Source organism: Eucyclogobius newberryi, unplaced genomic scaffold (assembly GCF_026437365.1).
Source record: "Eucyclogobius newberryi isolate DKJ021-1_F unplaced genomic scaffold, fEucNew1.0.hap1 SCAF_18, whole genome shotgun sequence".
Taxonomy (NCBI): Eukaryota; Metazoa; Chordata; class Actinopteri; order Gobiiformes; family Gobiidae; genus Eucyclogobius; species Eucyclogobius newberryi.
Window position 1 is genome coordinate 28,034,871 of NW_027315812.1, and position 21,287 is coordinate 28,056,157.

Here is a 21,287-nt window from a genome sequence, read left to right on the forward strand (position 1 = left end):
CCCAGCAACATCAGACAGCAGATCATTGCAGGTAAATACGTGGACCTGGCTGAACTCCTTCGTCCTCCCTCCCTCAGGGCTGGCATGCCCCGCGTCATCGAAAGCCACGACGGGCTCTACGTCATGCGCGACCCTATCCCCTCGCGTTCTAAAGAACTCACCCCCCTCGAATTTGCGTTTGCCTTCAGCCTGTTTAGAGACATAATCTGATCCATGTATCCCAATCGCCGTGAAGAATTCGACTCTTACATGACCCTGATCCTAGATCTGGCCATCAGATTCAGTGGCCCAGGGTTCTATCAGTATCACATCCTTTTCTCCTCCCAAGCCGCTGCCCGACTTCAGCAATTCAATCAAAACACATTCTGGGGGAGTCTTGATCAGGAACTTTATTGCAGGATTTTTGCATCTCGAGCTTCAATTTGCTGCAGCTTCTGCGGCGCCCCATCCCACCCGGCCACCGCCTGCGTCTTCCCAGCCAGAAGGCCTCCAACCCAGGCTCAGGCCCCGGCTCCGGTCCGTCCAGCCACTCAACCAGTTCCGATCCCACCAATGTCTGCAAAAATTCCAATTCCCCAAGGCGTCGACAAGAGAGGCCGTCCCATCATGCTTCAGGGCGGCAAAGCGATATGCAACAATTTCAACGCCTCTCGTTGCACCCTATCCCAATGCAGATTCCTGCATACCTGCTCCTTCTGTGGCGGAGGGCACTCTCGTTCGGCGTGCCCCCACAACCCAACATCATGACTATGCAAAGTTTCCACACCCATTCAGATTCCCGCCTTGTCCAAGGCACTACAGGATCATCCAGACCCAGAATTCGTCAGATTCCTCATCACCGGATTCTCCGAGGGTTTCCGGCCCAGCCTTATTTCTCTTCCATCCACTTCCTTCACCTGCAAAAACCTGCAGTCAGCCCTGAAGGAACCAGGAGTCGTGGATTCTCTCCTCGCTAAAGAGGTAAAAGATGGCCACATGATTGGCCCCTTTACAAATCCTCCATTCTCACCCTTCAGGATCAGTCCCATCGGCATAGCAACTAGAAAATACTCTGGCAAAAAACGCTTAATAATTGATCTCTCAGCTCCCCACGGCTGTCACATCCCCAGCATCAATAGCCTCATTCCAAGCGATGAGTTTGCACTCAAGTACGCCACTATCGACCACGCCATATCTCTAATAAAACTGGCCGGCCACGCTGCCTGGCTATCCAAGGCCGACATCAAAAACGCTTTCAAAGTGCTCCCCATCCACCCAGATTTCTGGCGTTTCTTCGGCGTCTGCTGGAAAGGTGCCTTTTACTTTGCTGTCCGTCTCACCTTCGGATGTAAAAGCAGCCCCAAACTGTTCGACTGCCTATCCGAAGCCCTCTGCTGGATCCTCCTTAACAAACATGATGTACCATTCCTGGTTCACCTTCTTGACGACTTTCTGCTCGTCTCGCCAATCTCGTCCCCTCCGGCACGCGACCTGTTGACTCTAAAAAACGTCTTCTCGTCCCTCGGGGTTCCCCTGTTGGAAGAGAAGACCCTGGGTCCTTCCACCTCCCTAGAGTTCCTCGGCATTACCCTCGACACAGTCAAATACCAAGCTTCCCTCCCAACAGAGAAGCTGAACCGGATCTCCCTCCTCCTCAGTAACTTCCTCGTCGCCATTTCATGCTCGAAACGGCAGCTCCTCTCACTCCTTGGTCATCTCAACTTCGCCATGCGCATCATTCCTCAAGGACGAGCATTCATTTCCCACCTGTTGACACTAGCATCTTCCGTTAAATCCCTCCACAGCGTAATCATCCTAAGCAAGTCGGTCAAGTCAGAGCTTCGATTCTGGCACTTGCTACTTTCCAACTGGAATGGTATCACGCTTTTCTATCGGGACATCATTTCAGCCCCATTAGACATCTCTCTCTTTACAGATGCTGCACCATCAGCAGGCTTTGGGGGTTATTACCTGGGCAGGTGGTTCTCAGCCCCCTGGCCCAATGAGTTTCTCGATTTCATTCATAAGTCCGGTCCATCCTCCTCCGCCTTATTCGAGATCTATCCCGTTGTCATTGCCACTCTTCTCTGGGGCCACGAGTGGACTTCTACGTGCGTGGCTATTCAATCCGACAATCTCGCAGTCGTTGACATCATCAACAAAGGCAGAAGCAATGCACTTCCCATCATGCCTTTCGTCCGCCGCCTCACCTGGTTGTCCATCAAGCACCAATTCATCCTCAGAGCGAAATACATTCCCGGTTACCTTAATTCTGTTGCCGATTCTCTCTCCCGTTTTGCTTTTCAGAAATTCAGGACATTGGCTCCCGAGGCAGACCCCCTACCGATTCCTGTCCCTCCATTTTCAGCCACCACATTCCACACATGAACCCCGCTCTGGCCGACCTCCTCTTCATCTCCCGATCTGCTATCCTGCACAGCTTCACTCCCAGAACGTTGTCTTCCTACTGGACCGCCTGGAACAGCTTCCATTCCTTTCACAGCCACTTTAACCTGCCTTTCCCCTCTCTTGACATTCTCTCATTAACCAATTACATCTCGTTTGCTTTCACCTATCTTACTCTAACCCCTGGTACCATCAAAGCTTACCTGAGCGGCATCAACTTCTTCTCCAGGTTGCTCTCAGGCTGCTCTCTTCCCGTTCCGGTTTTCACACAAGCCACGATGGTCATCAAAGGCTTGCAAAGGCAGAGTCGCCCAATGATCCGCAGGATGCTCCCCCTCACCTCAGATCTCCTTCTTCGATGTCTCGTCACCATCAGATCCAACCTCCTGCACCCTCACATCACCCGCACCCTAGAAGCGATGTTCCTTCTCGCTTTCTTTGGTTTTCTCCGTTGCTCAGAGTTCGCACCCTCTACCTCAATCCACGACCCTTCTCGTCACCCTTGCATCAAGGATCTCCAACTAGCATCCAGCGACTGCTTAGTTTTCCACCTCAAACAGAGCAAGACCAACCACAGCGGTAACGCAACCCCAATTTTCCTATTTAAACTCCGTCTTGAGCCCCTTCGAAGTCCTTCTAGACTTCATCTCGTACCGGTCTACGCACGGCGCCTCTCCTCACGACCCGCTCTTCACAACCGAACTTGGCCAAATCGCGACCAGGTCTTGGTTCATTCCATTCTTCAAACTTATTCTTACTAGGTCCAACATCTGCCCCAACTTCTTTTCCGGACATTCATTCCGCATCGGTGCTACTACTTCTGCCTCCAGTCGCGGAGTTCCCGACCGCTTCATCAAAACCATGGGACGTTGGTCCTCCACGGCGTTCGAAATCTACACCAGACATAACCTCAGCGACCTTCAGTCCGCTCAATCAGCGCTTCTTCCATAGGCTTCTTTTGGGGTTCAAAGGCCCGGGAGCCTACAGCCCTCATCTACCGAAGCCCCAAAACGGCATCCATTGCTTATACATACTTATTATTCATTTTCGTTCTTCAATAAATCTGTTGCATCAAACATGGGGTTGTGGTCCTTGCTAGTGAAATGAAGCTAAGTCTGTTATCTTAAGTTCGGGAGCAGGACCACACCCCCTTCCACGTCCCTTCCGGCGCCACAGTATTTAAACAGGCCAATCAATTACATCTGCGTTCGTTACTTCATGGCCCTCCCTCCCACCCCTTCTAAATCTTCTGCTTATCTTTCAGACAGGGGGTTCAAAGGCCCGGGAGCCTACAGCCCTCATCTACCGAAGCCCCAAAACGGCATCCATTGCTTATACATACTTATTATTCATTTTCGTTCTTCAATAAATCTGTTGCATTTTCAGATAATTTGTGTCTTCTGAAGAAACTACAAGAGATATCTAACCCATACTTTCTGTGCACGAGGGGCTTGTACATCTGCAAAACATGTCTTTTAAAGTTTGAACCTATCTTATTGCATTTTTGAGTTATAGCAGTTTTTACTGTTTTATTGCTCCAAAAGCCTTTTCAGCCCATGAACAGTTGTTTGTGAGTTTCGAAAAAAGTGCAAGAGCTATTCGAACCCTTTTTGCTGGGCAAGTAGGACCTGTAAATCTACACAATATATAGTTTAAAGTTTGAGTCTATCATATAAGGTTTTGGATTTATAGCTGTTTTTGTGTCTATTGCTTCAAAAGCATTTTCAGATAATTTGTGTGTTCTGAAGAAACTACAAGAGATATCTAACCCATACTTTCTGTGCAAGAGGGGCTTGTACATCTGCACAACATGTCTTTTAAAGTTTGAACCTATCTTATTGCATTTTTGAGTTATAGCAGTTTTTACTGTTTTATTGCTCCAAAAGCCTTTTCAGCCCATGAACAGTTGTTTGTGAGTTTCGAAAAAAGTGCAAGAGCTATTCGAACCCTTTTTGCTGGGCAAGTAGGACCTGTAAATCTACACAATATATAGTTTAAAGTTTAAGTCTATCATATAAGGTTTTGGATTTATAGCTGTTTTTGTGTCTATTGCTTCAAAAGCATTTTCAGATAATTTGTGTGTTCTGAAGAAACTACAAGAGATATCTAACCCATACTTTCTGTGCAAGAGGGGCTTGTACATCTGCACAACATGTCTTTTAAAGTTTGAACCTATCTTATTGCATTTTTGAGTTATAGCAGTTTTTACTGTTTTATTGCTCCAAAAGCCTTTTCAGCCCATGAACAGTTGTTTGTGAGTTTCGAAAAAAGTGCAAGAGCTATTCGAACCCTTTTTGCTGGGCAAGTAGGACCTGTAAATCTACACAATATATAGTTTAAAGTTTGAGTCTATCATATAAGGTTTTGGATTTATAGCTGTTTTTGTGTCTATTGCTTCAAAAGCATTTTCAGATAATTTGTGTGTTCTGAAGAAACTACAAGAGATATCTAACCCATACTTTCTGTGCAAGAGTGGCTTGTACATCTGCACAACATGTCTTTAAAAGTTTGAACCTATCTTATTGCATTTTTGAGTTATAGCAGTTTTTACTGTTTTATTGCTCCAAAAGCCTTTTCAGCCCATGAACAGTTGTTTGTGAGTTTCGAAAAAAGTGCAAGAGCTATTCGAACCCTTTTTGCTGGGCAAGTAGGACCTGTAAATCTACACAATATATAGTTTAAAGTTTGAGTCTATCATATAAGGTTTTGGATTTATAGCTGTTTTTGTGTCTATTGCTTCAAAAGCATTTTCAGATTTTTTGTGTTTTCTCAAGAAACTACAAGAGATATCTAACCCATACTTTCTGTGCAAGAGGGGCTTGTACATCTGCACAACATGTCTTTTAAAGTTTGAACCTATCTTATTGCATTTTTGAGTTATAGCAGTTTTTACTGTTTTATTGCTCCAAAAGCCTTTTCAGCCCATGAACAGTTGTTTGTGAGTTTCGAAAAAAGTGCAAGAGCTATTCGAACCCTTTTTGCTGGGCAAGTAGGACCTGTAAATCTACACAATATGTAGTTTAAAGTTTGAGTCTATCATATTAAGTTTTGGATTTATAGCTGTTTTTGTGTCTATTGCTTCAAAAGCATTTTCACATAATTTGTGTTTTCTGAAGAAACTATAAGAGATATCTAACCCATACTTTCTGTGCAAGAGGGGCTTGTACATCTGCACAACATGTCTTTTAAAGTTTGAACCTATCTTATTGCATTTTTGAGTTATAGCAGTTTTTACTGTTTTATTGCTCCAAAAGCCTTTTCAGCCCATGAACAGTTGTTTGTGAGTTTTGAAAAAAGGGCAAGAGCTATTAAACCCTTTTTGCTGGGCAAGTAGGACCTGTAAATCTACACAATATATGTTTTAAAGTTTGAGTCTATCATATTGGGCTTTGGATTTATAGCTCTTTTTGTGTCTATTGCTTCAAAAGCATTTTCACATAATTTGTGTGTTCTGAAGAAACTACAAGAGATATCTAACCCATACTTTCAGTGCAAGAGGGGCTTGTACATCTGCACAACATGTCTTTTAAAGTTTGAACCTATCTTATTGCATTTTTGAGTTATAGCAGTTTTTACTGTTTTATTGCTCCAAAAGCCTTTTCAGCCCATGAACAGTTGTTTGTGAGTTTCGAAAAAAGTGCAAGAGCTATTCGAACCCTTTTTGCTGGGCAAGTAGGACCTGTAAATCTACACAATATATAGTTTAAAGTTTGAGTCTATCATATAAGGTTTTGGATTTATAGCTGTTTTTGTGTCTATTGCTTCAAAAGCATTTTCAGATCATTTGTGTGTTCTGAAGAAACTACAAGAGATATCTAACCCAAACTTTCTGTGCAAGAGGGGCTTGTACATCTGCACAACATGTCTTTTAAAGTTTGAACCTATCTTATTGCATTTTTGAGTTATAGCAGTTTTTACTGTTTTATTGCTCCAAAAGCCTTTTCAGCCCATGAACAGTTGTTTGTGAGTTTCGAAAAAAGTGCAAGAGCTATTCGAACCCTTTTTGCTGGGCAAGTAGGACCTGTAAATCTACACAATATATAGTTTAAAGTTTGAGTCTATCATATTAAGTTTTGGATTTATAGCTGTTTTTGTGTCTATTGCTTCAAAAGCATTTTCACATAATTTGTGTTTTCTGAAGAAACTATAAGAGATATCTAACCCATACTTTCTGTGCAAGAGGGGCTTGTACATCTGCACAACATGTCTTTTAAAGTTTGAACCTATCTTATTGCATTTTTGAGTTATAGCAGTTTTTACTGTTTTATTGCTCCAAAAGCCTTTTCAGCCCATGAACAGTTGTTTGTGAGTTTTGAAAAAAGGGCAAGAGCTATTAAACCCTTTTTGCTGGGCAAGTAGGACCTGTAAATCTACACAATATATGTTTTAAAGTTTGAGTCTATCATATTGGGCTTTGGATTTATAGCTCTTTTTGTGTCTATTGCTTCAAAAGCATTTTCACATAATTTGTGTGTTCTGAAGAAACTACAAGAGATATCTAACCCATACTTTCAGTGCAAGAGGGGCTTGTACATCTGCACAACATGTCTTTTAAAGTTTGAACCTATCTTATTGCATTTTTGAGTTATAGCAGTTTTTACTGTTTTATTGCTCCAAAAGCCTTTTCAGCCCATGAACAGTTGTTTGTGAGTTTCGAAAAAAGTGCAAGAGCTATTCGAACCCTTTTTGCTGGGCAAGTAGGACCTGTAAATCTACACAATATATATTTTAAAGTTTGAGTCTATCGTATAAGGTTTTGGATTTATAGCTGTTTTTGTGTCTATTGCTTCAAAAGCATTTTCAGATAATTTGTGTGTTCTGAAGAAACTACAAGAGATATCTAAGCCATACTTTCTGTGCAAGAGGGGCTTGTACATCTGAACAACATGTCTTTTAAAGTTTGAACCTATCTTATTGCATTTTTGAGTTATAGCAGTTTTTACTGTTTTATTGCTCCAAAAGCCTTTTCAGCCCATGAACAGTTGTTTGTGAGTTTCGAAAAAAGTGCAAGAGCTATTCGAACCCTTTTTGCTGGGCAAGTAGGACCTGTAAATCTACACAATATATAGTTTAAAGTTTGAGTCTATCATATAAGGTTTTGGATTTATAGCTGTTTTTGTGTCTATTGCTTCAAAAGCATTTTCAGATAATTTGTGTGTTCTGAAGAAACTACAAGAGATATCTAACCCATACTTTCTGTGCAAGAGGGGCTTGTACATCTGCACAACATGTCTTTTAAAGTTTGAACCTATCTTATTGCATTTTTGAGTTATAGCAGTTTTTACTGTTTTATTGCTCCAAAAGCCTTTTCAGCCCATGAACAGTTGTTTGTGAGTTTCGAAAAAAGTGCAAGAGCTATTCGAACCCTTTTTGCTGGGCAAGTAGGACCTGTAAATCTACACAATATGTAGTTTAAATTTTGAGTCTATCATATTAAGTTTTGGATTTATAGCTGTTTTTGTGTCTATTGCTTCAAAAGCATTTTCAGATCATTTGTGTGTTCTGAAGAAACTACAAGAGATATCTAACCCAAACTTTCTGTGCAAGAGGGGCTTGTACATCTGCACAACATGTCTTTTAAAGTTTGAACCTATCTTATTGCATTTTTGAGTTATAGCAGTTTTTACTGTTTTATTGCTCCAAAAGCCTTTTCAGCCCATGAACAGTTGTTTGTGAGTTTCGAAAAAAGTGCAAGAGCTATTCGAACCCTTTTTGCTGGGCAAGTAGGACCTGTAAATCTACACAATATATATTTTAAAGTTTGAGTCTATCGTATAAGGTTTTGGATTTATAGCTGTTTTTGTGTCTATTGCTTCAAAAGCATTTTCAGATAATTTGTGTGTTCTGAAGAAACTACAAGAGATATCTAAGCCATACTTTCTGTGCAAGAGGGGCTTGTACATCTGAACAACATGTCTTTTAAAGTTTGAACCTATCTTATTGCATTTTTGAGTTATAGCAGTTTTTACTGTTTTATTGCTCCAAAAGCCTTTTCAGCCCATGAACAGTTGTTTGTGAGTTTCGAAAAAAGTGCAAGAGCTATTCGAACCCTTTTGCTGGGCAAACAGGACCTGTAAATCTACACAATATATAGTTTAAAGTTTGAGTCTATCATATAAGGTTTTGGATTTATAGCTGTTTTTGTGTCTATTGCTTCAAAAGCATTTTCAGATCATTTGTGTGTTCTGAAGAAACTACAAGAGATATCTAACCCAAACTTTCTGTGCAAGAGGGGCTTGTACATCTGCACAACATGTCTTTTAAAGTTTGAACCTATCTTATTGCATTTTTGAGTTATAGCAGTTTTTACTGTTTTATTGCTCCAAAAGCCTTTTCAGCCCATGAACAGTTGTTTGTGAGTTTCGAAAAAAGTGCAAGAGCTATTCGAACCCTTTTTGCTGGGCAAGTAGGACCTGTAAATCTACACAATATATAGTTTAAAGTTTGAGTCTATCATATTGGGCTTTGGATTTATAGCTCTTTTTGTGTCTATTGCTTCAAAAGCATTTTCACATAATTTGTGTGTTCTGAAGAAACTACAAGAGATATCTAACCCATACTTTCAGTGCAAGAGGGGCTTGTACATCTGCACAACATGTCTTTTAAAGTTTGAACCTATCTTATTGCATTTTTGAGTTATAGCAGTTTTTACTGTTTTATTGCTCCAAAAGCCTTTTCAGCCCATGAACAGTTGTTTGTGAGTTTCGAAAAAAGTGCAAGAGCTATTCGAACCCTTTTTGCTGGGCAAGTAGGACCTGTAAATCTACACAATATGTAGTTTAAAGTTTGAGTCTATCATATTAAGTTTTGGATTTATAGCTGTTTTTGTGTCTATTGCTTCAAAAGCATTTTCACATAATTTGTGTTTTCTGAAGAAACTATAAGAGATATCTAACCCATACTTTCTGTGCAAGAGGGGCTTGTACATCTGCACAACATGTCTTTTAAAGTTTGAACCTATCTTATTGCATTTTTGAGTTATAGCAGTTTTTACTGTTTTATTGCTCCAAAAGCCTTTTCAGCCCATGAACAGTTGTTTGTGAGTTTTGAAAAAAGGGCAAGAGCTATTAAACCCTTTTTGCTGGGCAAGTAGGACCTGTAAATCTACACAATATATGTTTTAAAGTTTGAGTCTATCATATTAGGTTTTGGATTTATAGCTCTTTTTGTGTCTATTGCTTCAAAAGCATTTTCACATAATTTGTGTGTTCTGAAGAAACTACAAGAGATATCTAACCCATACTTTCAGTGCAAGAGGGGCTTGTACATCTGCACAACATGTCTTTTAAAGTTTGAACCTATCTTATTGCATTTTTGAGTTATAGCAGTTTTTACTGTTTTATTGCTCCAAAAGCCTTTTCAGCCCATGAACAGTTGTTTGTGAGTTTCGAAAAAAGTGCAAGAGCTATTCGAACCCTTTTTGCTGGGCAAGTAGGACCTGTAAATCTACACAATATATAGTTTAAAGTTTGAGTCTATCGTATAAGGTTTTGGATTTATAGCTGTTTTTGTGTCTATTGCTTCAAAAGCATTTTCAGATAATTTGTGTGTTCTGAAGAAACTACAAGAGATATCTAAGCCATACTTTCTGTGCAAGAGGGGCTTGTACATCTGAACAACATGTCTTTTAAAGTTTGAACCTATCTTATTGCATTTTTGAGTTATAGCAGTTTTTACTGTTTTATTGCTCCAAAAGCCTTTTCAGCCCATGAACAGTTGTTTGTGAGTTTCGAAAAAAGTGCAAGAGCTATTCGAACCCTTTTTGCTGGGCAAGTAGGACCTGTAAATCTACACAATATATAGTTTAAAGTTTGAGTCTATCATATAAGGTTTTGGATTTATAGCTGTTTTTGTGTCTATTGCTTCAAAAGCATTTTCAGATAATTTGTGTGTTCTGAAGAAACTACAAGAGATATCTAACCCATACTTTCTGTGCAAGAGGGGCTTGTACATCTGCACAACATGTCTTTTAAAGTTTGAACCTATCTTATTGCATTTTTGAGTTATAGCAGTTTTTACTGTTTTATTGCTCCAAAAGCCTTTTCAGCCCATGAACAGTTGTTTGTGAGTTTCGAAAAAAGTGCAAGAGCTATTCGAACCCTTTTTGCTGGGCAAGTAGGACCTGTAAATCTACACAATATGTAGTTTAAATTTTGAGTCTATCATATTAAGTTTTGGATTTATAGCTGTTTTTGTGTCTATTGCTTCAAAAGCATTTTCAGATCATTTGTGTGTTCTGAAGAAACTACAAGAGATATCTAACCCAAACTTTCTGTGCAAGAGGGGCTTGTACATCTGCACAACATGTCTTTTAAAGTTTGAACCTATCTTATTGCATTTTTGAGTTATAGCAGTTTTTACTGTTTTATTGCTCCAAAAGCCTTTTCAGCCCATGAACAGTTGTTTGTGAGTTTCGAAAAAAGTGCAAGAGCTATTCGAACCCTTTTTGCTGGGCAAGTAGGACCTGTAAATCTACACAATATATAGTTTAAAGTTTGAGTCTATCATATTGGGCTTTGGATTTATAGCTCTTTTTGTGTCTATTGCTTCAAAAGCATTTTCACATAATTTGTGTGTTCTGAAGAAACTACAAGAGATATCTAACCCATACTTTCAGTGCAAGAGGGGCTTGTACATCTGCACAACATGTCTTTTAAAGTTTGAACCTATCTTATTGCATTTTTGAGTTATAGCAGTTTTTACTGTTTTATTGCTCCAAAAGCCTTTTCAGCCCATGAACAGTTGTTTGTGAGTTTCGAAAAAAGTGCAAGAGCTATTCGAACCCTTTTTGCTGGGCAAGTAGGACCTGTAAATCTACACAATATATATTTTAAAGTTTGAGTCTATCGTATAAGGTTTTGGATTTATAGCTGTTTTTGTGTCTATTGCTTCAAAAGCATTTTCAGATAATTTGTGTGTTCTGAAGAAACTACAAGAGATATCTAAGCCATACTTTCTGTGCAAGAGGGGCTTGTACATCTGAACAACATGTCTTTTAAAGTTTGAACCTATCTTATTGCATTTTTGAGTTATAGCAGTTTTTACTGTTTTATTGCTCCAAAAGCCTTTTCAGCCCATGAACAGTTGTTTGTGAGTTTCGAAAAAAGTGCAAGAGCTATTCGAACCCTTTTTGCTGGGCAAGTAGGACCTGTAAATCTACACAATATATAGTTTAAAGTTTGAGTCTATCATATAAGGTTTTGGATTTATAGCTGTTTTTGTGTCTATTGCTTCAAAAGCATTTTCAGATAATTTGTGTGTTCTGAAGAAACTACAAGAGATATCTAAGCCATACTTTCTGTGCAAGAGGGGCTTGTACATCTGCACAACATGTCTTTTAAAGTTTGAACCTATCTTATTGCATTTTTGAGTTATAGCAGTTTTTACTGTTTTATTGCTCCAAAAGCCTTTTCAGCCCATGAACAGTTGTTTGTGAGTTTCGAAAAAAGTGCAAGAGCTATTCGAACCCTTTTTGCTGGGCAAGTAGGACCTGTAAATCTACACAATATGTAGTTTAAAGTTTGAGTCTATCATATTAAGTTTTGGATTTATAGCTGTTTTTGTGTCTATTGCTTCAAAAGCATTTTCAGATCATTTGTGTGTTCTGAAGAAACTACAAGAGATATCTAACCCAAACTTTCTGTGCAAGAGGGGCTTGTACATCTGCACAACATGTCTTTTAAAGTTTGAACCTATCTTATTGCATTTTTGAGTTATAGCAGTTTTTACTGTTTTATTGCTCCAAAAGCCTTTTCAGCCCATGAACAGTTGTTTGTGAGTTTCGAAAAAAGTGCAAGAGCTATTCGAACCCTTTTTGCTGGGCAAGTAGGACCTGTAAATCTACACAATATATAGTTTAAAGTTTGAGTCTATCATATAAGGTTTTGGATTTATAGCTGTTTTTGTGTCTATTGCTTCAAAAGCATTTTCAGATCATTTGTGTGTTCTGAAGAAACTACAAGAGATATCTAAGCCATACTTTCTGTGCAAGAGGGGCTTGTACATCTGCACAACATGTCTTTTAAAGTTTGAACCTATCTTATTGCATTTTTGAGTTATAGCAGTTTTTACTGTTTTATTGCTCCAAAAGCCTTTTCAGCCCATGAACAGTTGTTTGTGAGTTTCGAAAAAAGTGAAAGAGCTATTCGAACCCTTTTTGCTGGGCAAGTAGGACCTGTAAATCTACACAATATATAGTTTAAAGTTTGAGTCTATCCATATAAGGTTTTGGATTTATAGCTGTTTTTGTGTCTATTGCTGCAAAAGCATTTTCAGATAATTTGTGTGTTCTGAAGAAACTACAAGAGATATCTAACCCATACTTTCTGTGCAAGAGGGGCTTGTACATCTGCACAACATGTCTTTTAAAGTTTGAACCTATCTTATTGCATTTTTGAGTTATAGCAGTTTTTACTGTTTTATTGCTCCAAAAGCCTTTTCAGCCCATGAACAGTTGTTTGTGAGTTTCGAAAAAAGTGCAAGAGCTATTCGAACCCTTTTTTGCTGGGCAAGTAGGACCTGTAAATCTACACAATATATAGTTTAAAGTTTGAGTCTATCATATTAGGTTTTGTATTTATAGCTGTTTTTGTGTCTATTGCTGCAAAAGCATTTTCAGATAATTTGTGTGTTCTGAAGAAACTACAAGAGATATCTAACCCATACTTTCTGTGCAAGAGGGGCTTGTACATCTGCACAACATGTCTTTTAAAGTTTGAACCTATCTTATTGCATTTTTGAGTTATAGCAGTTTTTACTGTTTTATTGCTCCAAAAGCCTTTTTAGCCCATGAACAGTTGTTTGTGAGTTTCGAAAAAAGTGCAAGAGCAATTCGAACCCTTTTTGCTGGGCAAGTAGGACCTGTAAATCTACACAATATATAGTTTAAAGTTTGAGTTTATCATATAAGGTTTTGTATTTATAGCTGTTTTTGTGTCTATTGCTTCAAAAGAATTTTCAGATCATTTGTCTGTTCTGAAGAAATTACAAGAGATATCTAACCCAAACTTTCTGTGCAAGAGGGGCTTGTACATCTGCACAACATGTCTTTTAAAGTTTGAATCTATCTTATTGCATTTTTGAGTTATAGCAGTTTTTACTGTTTTATTGCTCCAAAAGCCTTTTCAGCCCATGAACAGTTGTTTGTGAGTTTCGAAAAAAGTGCAAGAGCTATTCGAACCCTTTTTGCTGGGCAAGTAGGACCTGAAAATCTACACAATATATAGTTTAAAGTTTGAGTCTATCATATAAGGTTTTGGATTTATAGCTGTTTTTGTGTCTATTGCTTCAAAAGCATTTTCAGATAATTTGTGTGTTCTGAAGAAACTACAAGAGATATCTAACCCATACTTTCTGTGCAAGAGGGGCTTGTACATCTGCACAACATGTCTTTTAAAGTTTGAACCTATCTTATTGCATTTTTGAGTTATAGCAGTTTTTACTGTTTTATTGCTCCAAAAGCCTTTTCAGCCCATGAACAGTTGTTTGTGAGTTTCGAAAAAAGTGCAAGAGCTATTCGAACCCTTTTTGCTGGGCAAGTAGGACCTGTAAATCTACACAATATGTAGTTTAAAGTTTGAGTCTATCATATTAAGTTTTGGATTTATAGCTGTTTTTGTGTCTATTGCTTCAAAAGCATTTTCAGATCATTTGTGTGTTCTGAAGAAACTACAAGAGATATCTAACCCAAACTTTCTGTGCAAGAGGGGCTTGTACATCTGCACAACATGTCTTTTAAAGTTTGAACCTATCTTATTGCATTTTTGAGTTATAGCAGTTTTTACTGTTTTATTGCTCCAAAAGCCTTTTCAGCCCATGAACAGTTGTTTGTGAGTTTCGAAAAAAGTGCAAGAGCTATTCGAACCCTTTTTGCTGGGCAAGTAGGACCTGTAAATCTACACAATATATAGTTTAAAGTTTGAGTCTATCATATAAGGTTTTGGATTTATAGCTGTTTTTGTGTCTATTGCTTCAAAAGCATTTTCAGATCATTTGTGTGTTCTGAAGAAACTACAAGAGATATCTAAGCCATACTTTCTGTGCAAGAGGGGCTTGTACATCTGCACAACATGTCTTTTAAAGTTTGAACCTATCTTATTGCATTTTTGAGTTATAGCAGTTTTTACTGTTTTATTGCTCCAAAAGCCTTTTCAGCCCATGAACAGTTGTTTGTGAGTTTCGAAAAAAGTGAAAGAGCTATTCGAACCCTTTTTGCTGGGCAAGTAGGACCTGTAAATCTACACAATATATAGTTTAAAGTTTGAGTCTATCCATATAAGGTTTTGGATTTATAGCTGTTTTTGTGTCTATTGCTGCAAAAGCATTTTCAGATAATTTGTGTGTTCTGAAGAAACTACAAGAGATATCTAACCCATACTTTCTGTGCAAGAGGGGCTTGTACATCTGCACAACATGTCTTTTAAAGTTTGAACCTATCTTATTGCATTTTTGAGTTATAGCAGTTTTTACTGTTTTATTGCTCCAAAAGCCTTTTCAGCCCATGAACAGTTGTTTGTGAGTTTCGAAAAAAGTGCAAGAGCTATTCGAACCCTTTTTTGCTGGGCAAGTAGGACCTGTAAATCTACACAATATATAGTTTAAAGTTTGAGTTTATCATATAAGGTTTTGTATTTATAGCTGTTTTTGTGTCTATTGCTTCAAAAGAATTTTCAGATCATTTGTCTGTTCTGAAGAAATTACAAGAGATATCTAACCCAAACTTTCTGTGCAAGAGGGGCTTGTACATCTGCACAACATGTCTTTTAAAGTTTGAATCTATCTTATTGCATTTTTGAGTTATAGCAGTTTTTACTGTTTTATTGCTCCAAAAGCCTTTTCAGCCCATGAACAGTTGTTTGTGAGTTTCGAAAAAAGTGCAAGAGCTATTCGAACCCTTTTTGCTGGGCAAGTAGGACCTGAAAATCTACACAATATATAGTTTAAAGTTTGAGTCTATCATATTAGGTTTTGGATTTATAGCTGTTTTTGTGTCTACTGCTTCAAAAGCATTTTCAGATAATTTGTGTGTTCTGAAGAAACTACAAGAGATATCTAAGCCATACTTTCAGTGCAAGAGGGGCTTGTATATCTGCACAACATGTCTTTTAAAGTTTGAACCTATCTTATTGCATTTTTGAGTTATAGCAGTTTTTACTGTTTTATTGCTCCAAAAGCCTTTTCAGCCCATGAACAGTTGTTTGTGAGTTTCGAAAAAAGTGAAAGAGCTATTCGAACCCTTTTTGCTGGGCAAGTAGGACCTGTAAATCTACAAAATATATAGTTTAAAGTTTGAGTCTATCCATATAAGGTTTTGGATTTATAGCTGTTTTTGTGTCTATTGCTTCAAAAGAATTTTCAGATCATTTGTCTGTTCTGAAGAAATTACAAGAGATATCTAACCCAAACTTTCTGTGCAAGAGGGGCTTGTACATCTGCACAAAATGTCTTTTAAAGTTTGAATCTATCTTATTGCATTTTTGAGTTATAGCAGTTTTTACTGTTTTATTGCTCCAAAAGCCTTTTCAGCCCATGAACAGTTGTTTGTGAGTTTCGAAAAAAGTGCAAGAGCTATTCGAACCCTTTTTGCTGGGCAAGTAGGACCTGAAAATCTACACAATATATAGTTTAAAGTTTGAGTCTATCATATTAGGTTTTGGATTTATAGCTGTTTTTGTGTCTACTGCTTCAAAAGCATTTTCAGATAATTTGTGTGTTCTGAAGAAACTACAAGAGATATCTAAGCCATACTTTCAGTGCAAGAGGGGCTTGTACATCTGCACAACATGTCTTTTAAAGTTTGAACCTATCTTATTGCATTTTTGAGTTATAGCAGTTTTTACTGTTTTATTGCTCCAAAAGCCTTTTCAGCCCATGAACAGTTGTTTGTGAGTTTCGAAAAAAGTGCAAGAGCTATTCGAACCCTTTTTGCTGGGCAAGTAGGACCTGTAAATCTACACAATATATAGTTTAAAGTTTGAGTCTATCATATAAGGTTTTGGATTTATAGCTGTTTTTGTGTCTATTGCTTCAAAAGCATTTTCAGATAATTTGTGTGTTCTGAAGAAACTACAAGAGATATCTAACCCATACTTTCTGTGCACGAGGGGCTTGTACATCTGCACAACATGTCTTTTAAAGTTTGAACCTATCTTATTTCAATTTTGAGTTATAGCAGTTTTTACTGTTTTATTGCTCCAAAAGCCTTTTCAGCCCATGAACAGTTGTTTGTGAGTTTCGAAAAAAGTGCAAGAGCTATTCGAACCCTTTTTGCTGGGCAAGTAGGACCTGTAAATCTACACAATATATAGTTTAAAGTTTGAGTCTATCCATATAAGGTTTTGGATTTATAGCTGTTTTTGTGTCTATTGCTTCAAAAGCATTTTCAGATAATTTGTGTGTTCTGAAGAAACTACGAGAGATATCTAACCCATACTTTCTGTGCAAGAGGGGCTTGTACATCTGCACAACATGTCTTTTAAAGTTTGAATCTATCTTATTGCATTTTTGAGTTATAGCAGTTTTTACTGTTTTATTGCTCCAAAAGCCTTTTCAGCCCATGAACAGTTGTTTGTGAGTTTCGAAAAAAGTGCAAGAGCTATTCGAACCCTTTTTGCTGGGCAAGTAGGACCTGTAAATCTACACAATATATAGTTTAAATTTTCAGTTTATCATATAAGGTTTTGGATTTATAGCTGTTTTTGTGTCTATTGCTTCAAAAGCATTTTCAGATCATTTGTGTGTTCTGAAGAAACTACAAGAGATATCTAACCCATACTTTCTGTGCAAGAGGGGCTTGTACATCTGCACAACATGTCTTTTAAAGTTTGAACCTATCTTATTGCATTTTTGAGTTATAGCAGTTTTTACTGTTTTATTGCTCCAAAAGCCTTTTCAGCCCATGAACAGTTGTTTGTGAGTTTCGAAAAAAGTGCAAGAGCTATTCGAACGCTTTTTGCTGGGCAAGTAGGACCTGTAAATCTACACAATATATAGTTTAAAGTTTGAGTCTATCATATAAGGTTTTGGATTTATAGCTGTTTTTGTGTCTATTGCTTCAAAAGCATTTTCAGATAATTTGTGTGTTCTGAAGAAACTACAAGAGATATCTAAGCCATACTTTCTGTGCAAGAGGGGCTTGTACATCTGCACAACATGTCTTTTAAAGTTTGAACCTATCTTATTGCATTTTTGAGTTATAGCAGTTTTTACTGTTTTATTGCTCCAAAAGCCTTTTCAGCCCATGAACAGTTGTTTGTGAGTTTCGAAAAAAGTGCAAGAGCTATTCGAACCCTTTTTGCTGGGCAAGTAGGACCTGTAAATCTACACAATATATAGTTTAAAGTTTGAGTCTATCATATAAGGTTTTGGATTTATAGCTGTTTTTGTGTCTATTGCTTCAAAAGCATTTTCAGATAATTTGTGTGTTCTGAAGAAACTACAAGAGATATCTAACCCATACTTTCTGTGCACGAGGGGCTTGTACATCTGCACAACATGTCTTTTAAAGTTTGAACCTATCTTATTGCATTTTTGAGTTATAGCAGTTTTTACTGTTTTATTGCTCCAAAAGCCTTTTCAGCCCATGAACAGTTGTTTGTGAGTTTCGAAAAAAGTGCAAGAGCTATTCGAACCCTTTTTGCTGGGCAAGTAGGACCTGTAAATCTACACAATATATAGTTTAAAGTTTGAGTCTATCATATTAGGTTTTGGATTTATAGCTGTTTTTGTGTCTATTGCTGCAAAAGCATTTTCAGATAATTTGTGTGTTCTGAAGAAACTACAAGAGATATCTAACCCATACTTTCTGTGCAAGAGGGGCTTGTACATCTGCACAACATGTCTTTTAAAGTTTGAACCTATCTTATTGCATTTTTGAGTTATAGCAGTTTTTACTGTTTTATTGCTCCAAAAGCCTTTTCAGCCCATGAACAGTTGTTTGTGAGTTTCGAAAAAAGTGCAAGAGCTATTCGAACCCTTTTTGCTGGGCAAGTAGGACCTGTAAATCTACACAATATATAGTTTAAAGTTTGAGTCTATCATATAAGGTTTTGGATTTATAGCTGTTTTTTTGTCTATTGCTTCAAAAGCATTTTTAGATAATGTGTGTGTTCTGAAGAAACTACAAAAGATATCTAACCCATACTTTCTGTGCACGAGGGGCTTGTACATCTGCACAACATGTCTTTTCAAGATTACTAACAGGAACAAAAAGAAGAGAGCACATTACGCCAGTGCTGAAGTCTCTTCACTGGCTCCCCGTCGAGTCCAGAATCAAATTCAAAATTCTACTCTTGACCTACAAAGCCATAAATGACATGGCCCCATCCTACCTCAAAGATGCTATAGAACCATATCATCCAAACAGAGCTCTTCGCTCTCAGAATGCCGGCCTTCTGGTGGTGCCAAGAGTCTCTAAAAGTACTGTAGGAGGTAGAGCGTTTAGCTACCAAGCCCCTGTGTTATGGAATCAGCTCCCGACCCATGTTAAATATGCTGACACAGTCTCTTCATTTAAGTCCAGGCTTAAAACGTTCCTCTTTGAAATCGCTTATGGTCAGAGTAGTTAGGAACAGAAAGATAAACCCACAGCTTCAGCTACGCTGCCCTAGGAGTAACTGTGCTGGGGGAAGTATGACAGCTTGAGCACTATCCTCTTCTTCTGACTACTTATGCTATCAAACAATATTTATTTTTTAATTCCACTTGCAAACTGTTCACCGCCTTCTTTTTCTTTCTCTCACTCCTGAGGACCTGTGGACCCAGATGTCCCTCTCCTGGTGAAGTGGTCCCTGCCCCATGTGGACGGTCCCTCATCTGCCTGAAGAGTGGCTCCAGTTCGCCTCAGTCGGTCCCTCATCTGCCTGAAGAGTGGGTCCAGCTCGCCTCCGACGGTGCCTCATCTACCTGAAGAGTGGGTCCAGCTCGCCTCCCACGGTCCCTCATCTGCCTGAGGAGTGGGTCCAGTTCGCCTCCGACGGTCCCTCATCTGCCTGAAGAGTGGGTCCTGCTCGACTCCGACGGTCCCTCATCTGCCTGAAGAGTGGGTCCAGTTCGCCTCAGTCGGTCCCTCATCTGCCTGAAGAGTGGGTCCAGCTCCAGTCTCCTCGTGTCCGTCTGTCCGTCTGTGAGAGTCGGATCTCTCCTTCACTGGAACTCCTCCAGGTTTCTACGCTTTTTTCCCAAAGAGGTTTTTTTTGTAGTTTTTCCTGGCCGAGAAGGAGAGTCTAAGGACAGAGGACCCTGGGACATCGTCCCTCGCCACCACAGACATTGTCTGACTTCATCGCCACCACAGACATTGTTGATTCATTTCTCCCTGTGGCCCTCAGAGGCAACTGTTGTTGTGATTTTGGGCCTTACAAAAATAAATTGATTTGATTTGATGATTTTAAAGTTTGAACCTATCTTATTGCATTTTTGAGTTATAGCAGTTTTTACTGTTTTATTGCTCCAAAAGCCTTTTCAGCCCATGAACAGTTGTTTGTGAGTTTCGAAAAAAGTGCAAGAGCTATTCGAACCCTTTTTGCTGGGCAAGAAGGACCTGTAAATCTACACAATATATAGTTTTAAGTTTGAGTTTATCATATTAGGTTTTGGATTTATAGCTGTTTTTGTGTCTATTGCTTCAAAAGCATTTTCAGATAATTTGTGTGTTCTGAAGAAACTACAAGAGATATCTAACCCATACTTTCTGTGCAAGAGGGGCTTGTACATCTGCACAACATGTCTTTTAAAGTTTGAACCTATCTTATTGCATTTTTGAGTTATAGCAGTTTTTACTGTTTTATTGCTCCAAAAGCCTTTTCAGCCCATGAACAGTTGTTTGTGATTTTCGAAAAAAGTGCAAGAGCTATTCGAACCCTTTTTGCTGGGCAAGTAGGACCTGTAAATCTACACAATATATAGTTTAAGGTTTGAGTCTATCATATAAGGTTTTGGATTTATAGCTGTTTTTGTGTCTATTGCTTCAAAAGCATTTTCAGATAGTTTGTGTGTTCTGAAGAAACTACGAGAGATATCTAACCCATACTTTCTGTGCAAGAGGGGCTTGTACATCTGCACAACATGTCTTTTAAAGTTTGAACCTATCTTATTGCATTTTTGAGTTATAGCAGTTTTTACTGTTTTATTGCTCCAAAAGCCTTTTCAGCCCATGAACAGTTGTTTGTGAGTTTCGAAAAAAGTGCAAGAGCTATTCGAACCCTTTTTGCTGGGCAAGTAGGACCTGTAAATCTACACAATATATAGTTTAAAGTTTGAGTCTATCATATAAGGTTTTGGATTTATAGCTGTTTTTGTGTCTATTGCTTCAAAAGCATTTTCAGATAATTTGTGTGTTCTGAAGAAACTACAAGAGATATCTAACCCATACTTTCTGTGCAAGAGGGGCTTGTACATCTGCACAACATGTCTTTTAAAGTTTGAACCTATCTTATTGCATTTTTTAGTTATAGCAGTTTTTACTGTTTTATTGCTCCAAAAGCCTTTTCAGCCATGAACAGTTGTTTGTGAATTTCGAAAAAAGTGCAAGAGCTATTCGAACCCTTTTTGCTGGGCAAGTAGGACCTGTAAATCAACACAATATATAGTTTAAAGTTTGAGTCTATCATATTAGGTTTTGGATTTATAGCTGTTTTTGTGTCTATTGCTTCAAAAGCATTTTCAGATAATTTGTGTGTTCTGAAGAAACTACAAGAGATATCTAACCCATACTTTCTGTGCAAGAGGGGCTTGTACATCTGCACAACATGTCTTAAAGTTTGAACCTATCTTATTGCATTTTTGAGTTATAGCAGTTTTTACTGTTTTATTGCTCCAAAAGCCTTTTCAGCCCATAAACAGTTGTTTGTGAATTTCGAAAAAAGTGCAAGAGCTATTCGAACCCTTTTTGCTGGGCAAGTAGG

The 21,287-nt window shown here is 38.3% G+C and overlaps 1 protein-coding gene across 1 annotated transcript; it reads left to right on the plus strand.

Annotated features, from left to right (window-relative positions):
* Positions 1 to 213: 213 nt before the first annotated feature.
* On the plus strand, positions 214 to 2,367 carry LOC140364347 (uncharacterized). Its single transcript, XM_072450443.1, has 2 exons — positions 214 to 720; positions 775 to 2,367. Exons 1-2 carry the CDS (start codon positions 214 to 216, stop codon positions 2,365 to 2,367), a joined length of 2,100 nt encoding a protein of 699 aa, XP_072306544.1.
* Positions 2,368 to 21,287: the final 18,920 nt, after the last annotated feature.

Bases quoted from the DNA above. Each gene is read 5' to 3' on its own strand.
- LOC140364347 (XM_072450443.1), top strand. From the start codon at position 214: ATGTATCCCAATCGCCGTGAAGAATTCGACTCTTACATGACCCTGATC. The intron at 721-774 runs GCGTGCCCCCAC...ACACCCATTCAG, and splicing joins GCGGAGGGCACTCTCGTTCG to ATTCCCGCCTTGTCCAAGGC.